General features: G+C 39.3%; 1 protein-coding gene across 1 annotated transcript in view; it reads right to left on the minus strand.

Annotated features, from left to right (window-relative positions):
- Positions 1-13473: 13473 nt before the first annotated feature.
- thumpd3 (THUMP domain containing 3) overlaps positions 13474-17332 on the minus strand; it is an 85867-nt gene continuing 82008 nt past the window's right edge. The window contains exons 8-10 of the mRNA XM_052131152.1: positions 15785-15892; positions 15502-15625; positions 13474-15366 (exon numbers count right to left, since the gene is read on the minus strand). Of these exons, the coding sequence (XP_051987112.1) occupies positions 15178-15366; positions 15502-15625; positions 15785-15892 (421 nt within the window). The 3' untranslated portion in view covers positions 13474-15177. The remainder of the gene's footprint in view (positions 15367-15501; positions 15626-15784; positions 15893-17332) is intronic.

Genomic DNA, 17332 nt, shown 5'->3' on the forward strand with positions numbered 1-17332 from the left:
CAAAGACAGCTTTGTTGCTTGAAATCTTTTTCAACCAGTCATTCCAGTTTTGTGTGACATACAGTTTTCTTCAATTGAATGACTGTTTTGTCTTGTACTGCATTCAAAAATTTGTAACGATGTATTTTGGCTTGTAATTCTTTATTTTCAAATGCACAGCTGCTAGTGAGTGAAATTAGAGAAATGTCATGTTTCAGGGTAATTACTTGAATTTGGACGTTTAAAGACTCCAAAATGCTTTTTAATCTTGTAAAGACAGCTTTGTTGCTTGAGATCTTTTTCAACAAGATTTTCCAGTTATTGTGACATACAGATTTCTTCAATTGAATGACTGTTTTGTCTTAAATAGAAAGAAAAAAAGAGAGAATGACTGAAAGCCGCAAACGGTGCGTGTTCCCCTCTTCTTGCTCTATAGCTGAAGAGGACACACATCAGCTTTTGCTCTGTTTGTTTGGGAGTAAGAGCACGCTGCTCTCGCGTTGCAGCAGGGCGGGTGCGAGCACTCACGAAAAAGAAAAAAATAAAGATCGTTCGTGGGGCTCTTGCATGGATTTGGCTGAGGAGCAAGAGACGGGTTGATCCCCTTCTCTCACTCTCTCCCCAAACCCAGCTGGTCCTTCACATGATCTCGAAGCGCGTTCCGACACTTCTTCGGATCATGAGGAGGATCGCGATTCTCTTCCCGCCTCCGAGCTTTCCGTCCACGATAAAAAAATCTACGGAGGAATTGCTCGATGTTGTTACTTAAGCGGTTGCCAGATTGGACTGGCCACACGAAAAAGAGACACCAAACCCTCCAAATTAGGGACAACCCACCAATCCCCTTAAGCTGGACGACCACTTAAGGCCGCTACCCCGCCCGTCAGGGAGGCGTCTGTCATTAGCAGTCTGCGACAACAAGACGCACCTAGAATGGGACCCAAGGCAGAAAACCGGGGTCTGAACCACATAGAAAGGGAACGAAGCCTGAGGCGCGTAAGGGGTTTTGGCCCTTGGAAGAAATCCCCTGGCTTTTGGCCACAACAACATCATCATGAGCAGAAGGTCCAGAGGGATCACCGTGGACGCGGTCGCCCTGAGACCTGGAAATCATTGATACTGATAACAGTGCAACCTTGACCTAGCCTGACTTTGCTCAGGGTGATCTGAATGGACTCAATCCTAGCGGGAGACAGTTGTGCCTGCATTGTGATTGAACTCCATACGATGCCCCGATAGACAGTGTTCTGAGTGGGAGAGAGGACGCTTTTCTTGGCGTTGAGCCTCAACCCCAGAGAAACAGATGAGCTAAGATGATATCCCTGTGCTGAACTGCCAGTTCCTGGAACTGCGCTAGGATCAGCCAGTCGTCTACATAATTCAGAATGCAGATGCCCCGGAGTCGCAAGGAGCCAGCGCTACATCATGCATTGTGAATGTGTGGGTAAAAAGGGCTAGGCTGAGTGAAAGAACCTGACCCTTGAAGACTTCGCCCCCGGAATTCAACCTCAGGAACTTTCCATGTTGTGGCAGAACTTCTAAATGAAGTATAGAAGTGCGTCATAAGATCGATGGTGACCAGCCAAACGAGTTGTAGGGCTTGAGACACGACCGTCTTGACAGGCATCGTCTTGGACTTGAACACCCACGGGCAGTTCAAGCTTTAAGATCTAAGCCAGATGCCATCCCTCACCCTCCATGGGAAACGGGAAGTATTTAGTGTAATAACCTAACCCTCTCTCTGGAAGGGAACACATACCATGGCCCCTTTAACCAGGAGATTGAGTTTTTTTACATACAAAAGAAATCCGGTTTACGGTAGTGAGAACACGCCGTTGAAACACGGAAAAGCGGTGAGTGAATTAAATCCTGACGCCCTTATAAGACCCACAGAAAAGAATATATCTGGCAAGTTTCCACGCTGCCAGGATCTCTGAGATGGGTATTATATTTGAACACTCCCTGTTGAGGGGTTGTCGAGTGTTTCGCGTCCTGAATAAAATGCAGGAACAGCGAAAACACCCAATTTTGACGGAAGCCTCTGCAACCCGAAACACCAAGAGGTGGCGGGAATGGAGGGGCTTCGAGGGGGTACCGGGAGGGGTGAAGTGAAGCACGCGCCCCGTCCCGAGGGGAGCAACCCCTAATCTAGGCGCAAAACCGTCAGGGTTTTCTCTTACTAGAAATTATAGTCCTGAGGTCTTGCTTCGGGGGCTGGCGAGGGAGGCGAGACTGTCCCCAATCCCTGGGAGGAGGAGCACGACTCGCCACGCTTTGCTTTTGAGCCTCCCTTCAGACAGGACCGAGGCGGGTCTGAGGCTTGCTCGTCAAGCGCAGAACCCACACTCAGGTCGTCCAGGAGGTCAGCCTGGTACGCCTGTAAAACAGCATAGTGTGCAGAGCAGCACCAGCCTGACATGCTGCTTGATAAGCCCTTCCCACTAAAGCGGAGGTTGTCCTACAAGGCTTTGAGGGGAGAGAGGGCTTCTTAAGTGACGATGCCGAGCCCGGCGAGAGATAGCCCGCAAGCGTCTCTTCGACCGGCAGCATCACTGAATACCCCCGTGCCTCAGCACCCATGATGGTCGAATATAATGACGTCGAGGGTACGTGAACATGGGAAGGAAATATATATATATATATAATTTTTTTTTTATATATAATGAATTAAAATGTCTCAAACAGAGTACAGATAAATTGAGAAGAGTCATTATAGTTTAAGCTTATACTCAGGGGGCAAAGTCTTATTTTGGCTAATATTTATGCACCTAATGTTGATGATCAGGGCTTTTTAAGATCTTGAAGGGATGTTGCAAGCCACTGGCACCCCTCATGGTATAATATTGGGAAGAGACTTTAATCTTTTGATGGACTCAGTTCTTGATCATAGTGAAGCAAAAGTGTGCAAACCCCCTAGAACAACATTGACGCTTCACATGATGTGTAAAAATTTGGTCTTACATATATTTGGAGACTTTTGAACCCATCTGGTAGGGACTATACATTTTTTTCATCAGTCCATAAGATTTACTCTAGAATATATATATATATTTTTTATATCTAAGTCCCTCATTTCATCAGTCGCTGATTGCTCAATTGGAAACATTTTAGTCTCAGATCACACCCTGGTGTGTTTAGAGGTGTTTCCACATACAGAGAAAAATAAATCATTATAGTTGGTGTTTTAATGTATGCCTTTTGCAAAATCCTGAATTCCAACAAATGGAATTCACCAAAAAATCCAAAGAACAAGAACTTGTAGAATTGGAATGGAATATTAAAAGTGCCGAGGCAGAGCTGAAATGCCGAATGTCGTCTAATGGCCTCAGGGAATTGACCTGATTGAAATAGAGATGTTAATAATTCCTAGAATATCAAAATCCATAAAAGGAGATAGATCCTTTTCATTTTTGGCTCCTAAACTATGGAATAGTCTCCCTAACACTGTTCGAGATGCAGCCACATTTACCCAGTTTAAGTCTAGATTAAAGACTCATCTATTTAGCCAGGCATACACCTAATTTATCCTTCAACTCACAATTAGGCTGCTTAAGTTAGGTCTGCCGGAACCAGAAACCAGATACATTGATCATGATCTATAACTCTATAACAATAAATTGTATGGCATCTATGCTAATATTATTCTATTTGTTTCCCTGTCTCAACTTCGGGACTCCTATTCTGAGGTCACCAGAACAGGCTGGATCCAGTTCCATTCCTGCTTTGTGTTGGACTCCACTGCTACATGTCCCTGAGTGATGATGACTAATAGCAGCTGTTGCCAGCCAGCTCTTCACTTCAGTCTATTATGATGGACTTCAGAGGATGAACTGATGCCAACTCCAACCATAAGACATGGGATACTTCATATGCCATTGCCTGAACCTTGGACTTAGGATAGACCTCACTGAAATTACTGGCCAGGTTGAAAAGCAGTGCACCTAACTGATCTCTGCCTATATCACCTCAGTCTAATGATGGACTACGCTCTAGAAATGGACTACATAGACTATCAATTAATTGCCAGCAAAACCCTTCATCAGCCAACTAACAAGGACAATTGCATCTATGTGAACTTCTGCAGTTCAACCCTGTGAGTTTGAGCGATTTCCAGCTTATGGTCTGCTATGTTGAGCAGATTCGGAAGGTCCCGTCTAGGAATTTCACCATATCCTGTCCCTCTTCGCCCTCAGGAATTATGACGAAACTGACATTATTCCACCAGCTATGGTTCTTCATGTCCTCCAACTTCTGCAAGACATGCTCCAAATCCACTTTGTTTGCTTGCAGATTAGTATATAATTCCCTCTCTGTTGACTCCAGATAATTTATCCATTTCTCAATATCCCCCACTCTTGTAACCATATCAGTACATTTTGCCTCCATGGCAGTGATTGATCGACATATCACAACAAGATCCTCCAAGTCAGCAATGACCTTCGTCAGCATTGCCAACATGTTCAACATCCCTCACCGCATTTCCCTCATTTCCAGACCAAATTGACTCCTATCAGCTTGAGCACGTAAGTGTCTTTTAATGTCTCCAGAGCCCGAAAATTTTGAATTCTTTGACATATTGTCCTCCTAGAACAGTTATGAAATAGTGTAGCGAATCTCACTGGTTTATATCATTAAAAGTGTTAAAACTAGCAAAGTGCGCAGAGCTCGCCGTTCACAAGTCCGATCTCACATAGCATCCTAGCTGCTCAGTTTGTTCTTTTTTAATACATTTGCAGTTATCAAAAATCTTTTTTTTGCTTTGTCATTATAATAATAATAAAAAAAAAAGCATTTTAGCATAAGGCTAAAATAACAAAATGTGAAAAATATGAAGGGTTCTGAATACTTTCTGAATGCACTGTACATGTATATGCGTTTTAACAAAATAATTAATGTCAGTGCTTTTATTAAATTATTAGCCTCACATTTCTGCCTTTTAAATCCTCCAAATATTGGCCACATTCACTTCCACTGCCTCACTGTATCCTCGATTTTTGCTTTTTTTAAAGAAAAGGAGGGATGAGACCATTTTCTTTTTTTTTTGGTAATCAACATTATGCTACAAATGCTGTTGACTTGTATTGAACCCGGAATTTTCGTTTAAGCACTGTAAAAATAAAAGACAGCACAGGTAGCGGTCTTTACCTCATATTTAGAACAATGTAAGTAACACACTACACTTAATTGTTTTACAGAGTGGCGCTTATAATTTTAACTCCTTCAGAGCAAGATTAATACATATTTAAGCGTCAGGTTCTGTGCAATTGTTAAACAACAGCAACAATATGATCAGAGTGGATCTTGAATTTTCATGCCAGTTTCTGTTACACAGAAAGGTTTATCATCTGTCGGTACACAGATTTACTGTAAATCTCTAGCTTGATCAAGGATTTAAAAACTCCCGTTCAAATTACACTCGGACACTGAAATGCAGTGTTACACAAGTAAAATATAAAATTTGTTTGGTGAGCAGGAGCGAAAGGGCAGAGATTAGAACATTTGCTACCCTATCAATTAAAAAACAGACAGATATATAGCTTAGTTGAATGCTATGGAACCTCACAATGTCATCAATCTTGCTATAAAATAAGGCTATTTTGGATAATATTGGCAATTGTTCTATTCTTACTGAACGTTGAGGCGATTTCTTCATCCTTGCAGGGGTTGCAGTTAATCACAATGAGATTTTAACTTTATTCCATAAACTGAGTCTGGGTTTTCTTCAAAAGGGGCAGTTCATCTCTAATATTGTGACTTTTCATGAGCCTCTCAATCATAAAGGGAGGAAAATATAAGTTTTAGCTGTTGTCTCCACACAACAAACCGACGCACAATACATACATCACACACATAAAACTATAGACTAGTTTAATCTGTTTCTGATCTGGATTCAAAGAAAAGATTGACTGTGTAGAATGATAAATAATAAGTTTTGGAAATCTGCCTGCATTATCCACCAATACATGTAGCGCAACAGGCTCATTTTACCTGCTTACTTTTTAGGTTCAACTTTCATGTGTTTTTCTACCAAAATATATAAGGAACTTAAATCAAGAAGGAAATTATAATTAATTAAGGGAATATTAAACGAGTCAATATGAACATACTTGTTCATTCTTAGCAATATTACTCTCATGGCCATTGGACATAATATCACAAATATATTTAAATACTGTTTTATAGCACAGGGGCCGGACTCACGAAAATGTTCTCAAGAAAAGAAAAAAAAAAAAGTTCTTAGGATAAACTATAAGAAGCTTATAAGAATGTTCCTAAGTGCAATTCTTAAAAAAATCTTAAGTTCTCAAATATTTTCTTAGGAACAACAACAAAAAAATAGATAAAATGAGAGGTTTTGATATTAGTCTGATCATTCTGTATTAGCCTGCTCATAAAGTTGCCTTGTCTAATAACCTACAACAAATTCAGTTCTTCACTGGCAAATTGTAGCGATAAATGTATCTTAAATCTTTTTTTTAAGTAGCAAGCACACAATTTATTTTGAATGTAAAGTGCTTGATGTGTTAAATGACACTACCAGTCATTGAATTTACTTGTCTTGTTGGTAACAATTTCACAACTTTTAATTCGAGAAAAGAAACAAAAACTTCAGTAGACTAGTGCTGGAGGCTCTTTTTGAGGAAATTACAGCAAAAATTACTGGGAAGCTTGATAATTAGATAAACATCAGAAAGAGGGAGGTATGGAAATGGGTGTCAGAGGCTGTCTCCGCTGTGGCCAACTCCGTTACGAATGTGGATGGGGTGAAAACAAGAGTCTTAACTTTCTAATTATATAATTATTATGTTTCTATGGCAGAGAGAGTGCTATGCAGCACAGCCAGATGAACTGACAAGCATTAACATTAAGAAACTTCAAAACAGCATCTACTGTTTGAATTTTGTGATAACATTTATATTGATTATAATCTGCAATAAAAATAACACAAAACATGACACAGTCAAAAACATGTTTTGGAAGTCTTTATTTGTGCTGGGTCCATGCTTTGAAGCTCCACTGAAGAATGTTGAGTCGTGCATGCTGGATAGGTGCTGTTTCATGGGTCTCGGAGGCAGCTGCAGAAGAAAGTTCAGACTTCTACATCTTCAGAAACTTAGAGGACCTCTGAACACAAGGACTGACGAAAACGAGGACTCAGCATTTTGTTAAGTCTAGAGAACTCGGACAGGATGGAACGTGGTGAGAACTCATCGTTTGCTTGTCAGGTATGGTCTTTAGACTGTTTTTAGTCCAACCCCCAAATTAATTCTACCCAAACAGAAGTGTTTTTTGCTATGTCATATTATCAGTTCTCTCCTTAATCAAGGTTATTCTAATTATTCTTTGTGCAAAGCTCTCCATGTTTCCACTCAAAGAGAAGGGAATATTTTAATCATGCATTTATATCATTACATAAGGAGTGACATGAATTATTGATCTCATAGGCAGGAACTTTTTAGTTACAAAATATGAGGAATAAAAGATTAAAGATCAAACTGTTCAACATTGTCAGCTATAAGAGTGATTACAAGTCATAACCACATTTTTTAAGGGTTATCATTTAATTTGGTCCAGCTTTTGTATTTGCAGAGAGATTCTATGCATTCTTCCTAAGAAAGTTTGTTTAGATCAGCAGTGACTCTGTCTGATAAATGTTCCTTTGTGCAGAATATGTCTCATGATCTCTTATTAGTATAATTTTAAGTGTAGGAAGTTGGGTCATTTTGAAAAAACAAAACGAAAAACAAAGGAGTTCTGGATTCCATGGCAATTATTTATTTCTCTCTCTCTCTCTTGGAGTCATAAACTCTAGTGAAGAACTCCTTCAGCAGATGGTCAAGATGGCTGTACCAGTCATGTTATGACCATTATGTTGGGGGTACATCTAATTTACACCAGAGAACGAGGGGTTTTGAGTTGCTTCCACAAATCAAGCCGTTTGTATGACAGTGAGTCATCTGTGCACTTTTATATTATTTATGCTAGGTTGTCCCAGACTTTAGGGCACCATTTTGGCAGAGTCTTTAGTTTATTGCTTTGAGGTATTCCAGTGTGGATTACGGGCCTCTGTGTAATTCTCTCTTAATTTTCTTCTGCCTCCAAACTCTACAGTGTGAATTACGGAGTGATTTTAAACAAATAGAGATAGCCTTAGATGTGCTTGTCAAAGGTATATTATCAGTATTGTTCCAACTGATAATATTTGTTTGCAAGTTAGTATTATTTTTATACTCAATTCTTACTAATGGCCCCTCAAACTATGGTAAAGCCATTACAGGTTCAGTAACTTGTCCTGCAGGTGAATTAATATGGTTTGTGAAAGTGGTTTGAATGTTTTTTCTCTTTGAACAAATCAACAACAAACTCATCATCAATGCTGCAGCTTGTAAAGAAATGCATTTTAATTTTTCAAACGTCTCACTTGAGAACTTGGTTGTCTTTCATACAGTTGTTTCCTATTGAACTTTTCCAAGTTCTTTTTCTCATCCGTGATGGGCAGAGGGCAAACCAGCTGATGCATTGCACTTTTAATGTACAGGAGTCAAATAGTTTTTTTTTATTAACACCACCTACAGGTGAAACTCGAAAAATTAGAATATCGTGCAAAAGTTCATTAATTTCAGTAATTCAACTTAAAAGGTGAAACTAATATATTATATAGACTCATTACAAGCAAAGTAAGATATTTCAAGCCTTTATTTGATATAATTTTGATGATTATGGCTTACAGCTTATGAAAACCCCAAATTCAGAATCTCAGAAAATTAGAATATTGTGATAAGGTTCAGTATTGTAGGCTCAAAGTGTCACACTCTAATCAGCTAATTAATCCAAAACACCTGCAAAGGGTTCCTGAGCCTTTAAATGGTCTCTTAGTCTGGTTCAGTTGAATTCACAATCATGGGGAAGACTGCTGACCTGACAGTTGTGCAGAAAACCATCATTGACACCCTCCACAAGGTGGGAAAGCCTCAAAAGGTAATTGCAAAAGAAGTTGGATGTTCTCAAAGTGCTGTATCAAAGCACATTAATAGAAAGTTAAGTGGAAGGGAAAAGTGTGGAAGAAAAAGGTGCACAAGCAGCAGGGATGACCGTAGCCTGGAGAGGATTGTCAGGAAAAGGCCATTCAAATGTGTGGGGAGCTTCACAAGGAGTGGACTGAGGCTTCAAATGTCAGTATTCCTCTTGTCAAGCCGCTCCTGAACAACAAACAACGTCAGAAGCGTCTTACCTGGGCTAAAGAAAAAAAGAACTGGTCTGTTGCTCAGTGGTCCAAAGTCCTCTTTTCTGATGAGAGCAAATTTTGCATCTCATTTGGAAACCAAGGTCCCAGAGTCTGGAGGAAAAATGGAGAGGCACACAATCCAAGATGCTTGAAGTCCAGTGTGAAGTTTCCACAGTCTGTGTTGGTTTGGGGAGCCATGTCATCGGCTGGTGTTGGTCCACTGTGCTTTATTAAGTCCAGAGTCAACGCAGCCGTCTACCGGGACATTTTAGAGCACTTCATGCTTCCTTCAGCAGACAAGCTTTATGGAGATGCTGACTTCATTTTCCAGCAGGACTTGGCACCTGCCCACACTGCCAAAAGTACCAAAACCTGGTTCAATGACCATGGTAATACTGTGCTTGATTGGCCAGCAAACTCGCCTGACCTGAACCCCATAGAGAATCTATGGGGCATTACTAAGAGAAAGATGAGAGACATGAGACCAAACAATGCAGAAGAGCTGAAGGCTGCTATTGAAGCATCTTGGTCTTCCATAACACCTCAGCAGTGCCACAGGCTGATAGTATCCATGCCACGCCGCATTGAGGCAGTAATTAATGCAAAAGGGGCCCAAACCAAGTACTGAGTACATATGCATGATTATACTTTTCAGAGGGCCGACATTTCTGTATTTAAAATCCTTTTTTTTTATTGATTTCATGTAATATTCTAATTTTCTGAGATTCTGAATTTGGGGTTTTCATAAGCTGTAAGCCATAATCATCAAAATTATATCAAATAAAGGCTTGAAATATCTTACTTTGCTTGTAATGAGTCTATATAATATATTAGTTTCACCTTTTAAGTTGAATTACTGAAATTAATGAACTTTTGCACGATATTCTAATTTTTCGAGTTTCACCTGTATTGTACAGGCATGAATGTTCTAAAGGTGATCATTTGCTTTGCTTTTAATGTGAATGTCATTCATCAGCAATTCGTCTCTCATTGTTGCGTCACCTTGTAAAAAAGGCCTTTAGATGTAATTATCTAGCCTTGACGAACAGCTCCCACATACATATCAGAAGAGGACTGTGTTCAGGATTGCATTAAATGTTGTCTTCCTCTTCTGATGCCATCTTTTCTACCACACTATCAGCACCAGAACTTTCATAAGCTATTATTTGCTACAAAGCCTGACGTGTAGTGTGCATCTTGTTTCTCTCAACTTGCTCACTCAAAGATTCAAACAAAGGCCACTGAAGAGCAAAATGATACCAGGGGCAGACAGTCAGGCCTCATTTCTACACTTTTTCCCCACCCATTTCAATTACATTTGTGTGAGTGTGTTTATCTGTTTATAATTACAATAGATTTTAATCAAATTAATTTTATTATTTTTATAATAAAATACACCCTCCTTGTCTGATTAGTTTTCCAAGAGAGTGAGATAATATGCTTGCACAGCCTTTGACAATTTGCTTATATCTGGTTTGATTTCATGGTCAATTGCGCTTTAAGTTGATGTGTACATTTTCTGTGCTAAGATTAAATTATTAGGGTTGTTTGTGCATGGTGTCATGTTCAGAGGTCTTTAACTCTGACGTACTGAGTTTTTCCGTCATTATCAAATTTGTTTTCATTTGTGTGCTAAGGCTACATTCAGGGGCATAGCATCTATTATAATGGGAAATACATAAATCAGTAGATAAACAGATTTTTGACTCCTCATTCTTGATTAAGTGTTGTGAAACCAGTGAGTTCTAGAGTGAAATTTTTTTAACTTTGCCAGTTATGTGTTGCTTAAAAATGAAATAACCATTCAATCAGAACATTTGAAAAAGTGCATACATGCATACAATTTATTAGGTTTTATTTGTGCTTTCTTATGACTTGCAGTTTCTTATCATGCAGTAGTACTGACATACTGATTGATGTATTGTCATGAAATCAGAAAACCTCCCCTTGAAATCCAACCACAAGTGGTCACCGGAGACAAATTTAAGTGACCAGATATAAAGGGGGGTTGTGTGCTGACACGAGGAGCGTGAGGTCAGAGAACCAAGTCTGGGTGGGCCAGTAGGTTGCTACTAGGATGACCTGCTCCTCGTCCTCCCTGACCTTGCACAGGGTATGTGCAAGTAGGCTCACTGGGGGAAACGCATATTTGCAGATTCCAGGCGGCCAGCTGTGTGCCAGCGTGTCTATACCGAGGGGTGCCTCGGTCAGGGCATATCAAAGCGGGCAGTGGGAGGACTCTGGGGAGGCGAACATGTCTACCTGTGCCTGCCCGAATCGACTTAAAATCAGCTAGACCACCTGAGGGTAACTTGTCATGACAGCGAATCCGACGTGAGGTGCCGCTGACTCCAAAGGAGGAGACAGCGGGCGAGTTGTGACATACGACAGGAACGTAAACCGCTTTGACGGTTGATGTATGTCACCGTCGTCGTGTTTTCTGTCCGAGCAAACACATGTTTGCCCTGGATCAAGGGCCAGAACCTCCGCAGGGCGAGCAGTATTGCCAACAACTCGAGGATGCGCCCGTTCAGGAGCCGGCGTCTGCGTGTCCATTGCACATAGTGCCCCAGCCCGACTTGGAGGCATAGGTTGTAACCACAACGTGCCTGGAGACCTGTTCTAGGTAAACACCTGCCCGTAGAAAAGTGAGGTCGGTCCAAAGGCTGAAGAGGCAACGACAGACCGGCGTGATAGCAACGCAATGTGTCCCACGGCGCCATGCCCATCTCGGGACTCAAGTCTGGAGCCAGCGCTGAAGCGGTCTCATATGCATCAATCCACTGGGGGAAATCGCTGATTAATCCCTGGCCACCCCACCATCGAGGGTAGTGAGGGTGGGGGAGCTGAAAGATCGGGACCGGGCAGTAAAAGGTGCCTTGTCAGCTCCTCATGCACCTCAAGGAAGAAAGGAACTGGGGCGGGGTGTGGCTGTGCTCATCACATTCGCGGGCCCCGAACAAGAGGTCGAACTCACCCTGAGACGAGCCGGTGCACTCATCCGGAAGCCTAACCGGGGCAAATGAGCTTACGGAGGTGGTCCCATTGAGGTCCCCAAATCATCCCCAGTGCTAGCCACGCTGGCCTCATAACCGCAGGTAGAAAGACTGAGGCGGGAAGCCGCGAGTGGCTTGCTTTATTATGAAAGCGAGCCTCGACCGCAACGTTGCCATGGCCATGTCCTCGCAGTGAGGACATAACGCATCCACGAAAGCAGTCTCCATGTGAACAGGGCTCAGACACTAAATACAACGACCACACCCAGGAATAACACACAAGCGGAAAGGCATCTTTAAAAAAGACATTTCCGTGCGTGCTGCTCTTTAGATTATACTCTTTTAGATTTGTTCTACCGAAGCGCCATGGGGCGATCTCTGCAGTGCACCATTTCAAGGGGAGAAAGCCGCTGTTATGCACCATCAGTAATCCAGCAGAATGGGAAGCCATGGGAATTCAGCTCTTTGAACATTGACCACTCCTGGTCAATGTGGTTCGCACACCAGCTCCTTTATACCCGTATGTCTGGGGGAGTGGCATGCAAATACCATTCCCTTTGGCCTTTTATCAAAGATCATAGGTGTCTCGGGCTCCCAAGAGTGACCCCTAGCATCACATCATCGAAACAATGTCGAGTGAGTGGCAGATAGGGAACCAGCATTATTTACCCCTGGGTCAGATTTGACCCGAACATAAAAGGTATAGACAAAAAGTTTGACAGCATGAATATAAACAAGAAATTGCAAGAAAAAAAAAAAAAAAGATGAAAAATAATAATAATAATAATAATAATGCATTCCTTTATTCAATGTTGTGGAGAACCCAAAGACATGCCGATTTTGTCATCTGATCAGACGATACTGATCAAAATCTTTTGACCTTTATCAACAGCTCTGTCATAACTGGTAATATTTAAGCTCAGTCACTGTTAATTGAATTTCCCATATAAAATAAATAGCTGTTGCCTATGTTTTGCTAACAAAAATAATGTAGGTTGGTTAATCGATAATTAAACAAAACAGAATAGGCCTTAAAGTAGGCATATACAAAATATTAGATATCTATTAAGCAGACTGAAAACATTTTTTATCCTAAAAACCATGCTTCATATGGTATATGCCAATTTTTTTTTTTAGAATTAATGCATTTACGTTTTATAAATTTCAATTAAATTAGTGTAATATTTAAGTAAATACACTTTATATGCAAAACGTTTGTTAGATTACTTGATTTGATGGAAATGTAAAGAATAAAACCATGTTAAACTCAAGTCAATCATTTTATTTAACATCACTGAATCAACCTGAATACATTAGGTAACACAAACAACACAAATTCTAAATAGTCTAGTCTAAAGGTTAGATCAGGGAAATGTCTCTTTCAAGTAACTATTGCAGGTTACCACATTTCACAGTGCATAATCTAGTCCATTTACTGTCTGTTTGTGTACGTGTGCATCTAGTCATACACATAATCCTTTATTCATATTGGCTCAATTCTTTATTAGTTAAACATTGGTATTATTTTTTTGTTTAAATTTGCAGTCACACATTAACCAAATCTCCCAGTACTTCCAAAATAAATAGAAGGTTCAGTAAAGATTTGTAATCTTAATTCTGTGCATTCTTCTGTTCAGTGGTTTAAACTTGATACAAGGATGTGATAAGTTCCACACACAGACACTTTCTTTTCAGTTAATCTTATGGAATCCAGATGATTTGAGGTTATATTCTGCAAATTGAGGTTTGGATTCAGTTCTGTATGAATTAATAACCATTTGAATTAGGGCTGCAATAAACGATTACTTTGATAATCGATTAATCTAACGATTATTAGATTATTCTGAAATTATTGCAACAATTAATCATTAGCTCTTAACAATTATTCAAATTGTGCCCAGAATTAAATTATTGTATTAAACATGCTTACAATAAAGATGACAAAATCATCTTTTAAAAAATACCTCTAAATGACATTCAATGAATTAAAGTGGGAAGAAATATTTTAGTGTAAAGAAATTCACTGCAAAAAATTGTATCAAGTGTTTTTTGTCTTGTTTTCCATTTAAAATCACCTAAAAATCCTTAAAACAAGATACATTTACTTGAGAATCATTGCTGCACGTGGAAGATTTTTGAAGTAGTTTAAGAAGTTCTGAACATTTATTTCAAATTGTAATATTAATTTTTCACATTATTAATGTCCTGACTATACTTTGTGATCAGTTGAATGCCACTCTGGTGAATAAAAGTACCAATTTTTCCATAAGAGCAGACATTATTCCAAATTTTTGGGCACCAATTTAAGTGCAATGTTTCACTTGGTTACTGCTGGTGCAGTAAAGACAAAATATAGAAATTTATATTGTAAAACAAGCCAAAACTAAAACAAATCAAAAACATTTTTGTTGCAGTGTATAATGGGATGAAGACTACCCTCTCTCAACTGTCACAATCCATCAAAAAAACTCACAAATTTTTTATTTCACGCACAACTTACCACGTGCCCCACTGAGATAGAGAACCCCTAATCGCGACCACGAGGAGGTTACCCCTTGTGTCTCTACCCTCCCTAGCAACCAGGCCAATTTGGTTGATTAGGAGACCTGGCTGGAGTCACCTCTGCACCCCTGGATTCAAACTGGCACTCCAAATTGCATAGTTTTTTACTTAGAATGTGTGTGTGGAGGGAAAATTCTGCCAGTGTTCCCTCCAAACACACCTGATGACATGATAGTGATGCTGAAGTCTTAAAGGAGCCTCATGAGACAATCACACATTAATTATATTTTTATTTTTTAATTTTGGGCTCCTTGATTGTCAGGGCTATCAAAGGTCTGGCATTATGTCCCAGACTAACCAATAAGGTGGAAAAAGATAACAAACCTAAGCATCAATAAACATGAGGAACACAACAAAAACAAAATTTCATTTCAGAATATATGGAAATTTGCTGGAATTTGCCTTCCAATCCTCTTACAGCCATGTATCCTCTATATTCTCTTCTTGTGATATTTTCACTTTACTCGGCTCTATGATGTCTTTAGAAGTGGTACCAAAAACTATCGCTGTGCGTTTGAGCACGAAAACACCAGCATGCAATCCCCCCACATTCACCCAAACCGTGTGCCATTTCTTCCACAGCCCTTCCATTCGCAATAATGCCTGCACAAGACAGAATTAAAATTGGCTTAATTACTTATTAGGATGACAGTTTAAACAAAGTAAGGCTTTTGATCAAAAACGTTACCTCTTGGTTTAAGAACTATGAATGATAATTTAAAAACTCAGTAGCCATACCTTTGAGAAACACTTTTTGTCATGGGTCAGTAGTACAGCTTTTCCTGTGCCAGGTTTACAAACTCGAGCCATTTCCCGAAGACATAAAGGGTACAACTCCCAGTTCTTCTTCTTGGACCCCATTCTTTAAAGCATGTGCCCACATACATATCATAAATTATGTAAACACACAAATGCTTCAAATATAAATACACTTTAATATAATTGTATTAATAAACAACCATCATTACTGCAATGAATCATTCTAAATTTCAAGCTCTGAGATACAGATGTTCAGTAGTACCTCTTTCCAAAAGGCAGGTCCGTAATGATGATGTCCACTGAACTGCTCCTCATGGGTAAGTTGCACAAGTCCCACTGAACTATGTCTACTGGTAAACCTAAAGAGAAACTTAAAAACGCATGAAACAAATGAGCATTTCTCATTTTTTAACAACATTAATTAGCATATACTCTAAGATTCTCTGCTTTTCTAATGTAATGTTTTAAAAAGGCAATCTCTTTAGGATGACCTGCTTTCAGCAATGGACTCAGCACTCAATTTTGTGCATAGTACCGATAAGGTAACCATTAGAGCTACGTTACACAATGATCATTCCAAGACTTCATAGATATTACGGTTTAATTTTTTTTTTTAATGCATGATTTTCTGTAAAGCTGCTTTGAGACACATCAAAAACATCAACTGGCATTAACAACATCAGAAGGAATCTGAATTAGTTTTCTAAAAAAATAAGTTCGAAAGTTTGGAAAGTAAGGTATTTTGTTAATATAAGTGGTTTGCAACTATTTAATACAAGTTGTTTGCAAATATTGTTTATAAATATGCAAACAATAAGTAAACATTCCCACTTTTGCCTTGTGTATGAGAAAGGATTTATCCCCATCAACATTCTTTTGTGTCTGTTCCCTTTAGCATTTTCACCACTCTAGTCCAACAATTGGACTATACTTGTAGTAAAAACATATATAAATCGGACAGGTGTAGATTATTCAGTTAAATGTCGTAATTGTGTTAAATTTAATGAATAAATTATACGTTATTATAAGGGATGTCATAAAATACCAATATATCGATTCTTAATTGGCCCGTTATTTTAAAAAATATATTTGAGGCATCGATATATTAACATTAGAAGCCTAATTTGTGTTTTTTTCCAATGGCATAATAGTTTTGGGAAACAGCAAGGAGATATAACATTTATTGAAGTAGGTCGCCGATAGGAGAGGAACAGTTGCAGTCCAAACTAGGTTTTGGTGGATTACTATAAACACAAAAGTAAGGTTTTTGTACTTCAAGAATAAACAATGTTGATGAGTTTGCAGGCAAGTCAGAAATGACGACATTTATAATGAAATTGATTGTGTGTATTGAATAAGATTCATTCAAGCGGTCAAACCACAAAGACGTACTTATAACTGAAAATGCATTCTATATGAAAGACACATACACAATGACGGCTGGAGTAAATAATCTTTGTCCATTGATAATGATTTGGGTTGAATTTAATGGAAAATTAAGCAAGTTGCAGTCAGAAGCACTGCAGAATGTGCAGCCTCCAGAGTCGTAGCTCGACGTCTATCAGTGTGCATACTGTAAAAAAAACATAATTTTTTCTCATTTTAGAATGTTATCCACCAGATGCATCCGGTGTGCCTACCCCTTTAATTTTCCCTGCCGCTCACACTTTAAACACAAAAGTTGTGCAATGAGCAGCCTTATTTATATCTGAAAAAAATATTCTGAATTTACGCGTTAATGCATGCTATTAAAAGTTTTACATGTTAATTTTTCTAAATCGAGATTAACACATTTACCATTAATACAGCA

This window comes from Xyrauchen texanus, chromosome 7, assembly GCF_025860055.1.
Source record: "Xyrauchen texanus isolate HMW12.3.18 chromosome 7, RBS_HiC_50CHRs, whole genome shotgun sequence".
Classification (NCBI taxonomy): Eukaryota; Metazoa; Chordata; class Actinopteri; order Cypriniformes; family Catostomidae; genus Xyrauchen; species Xyrauchen texanus.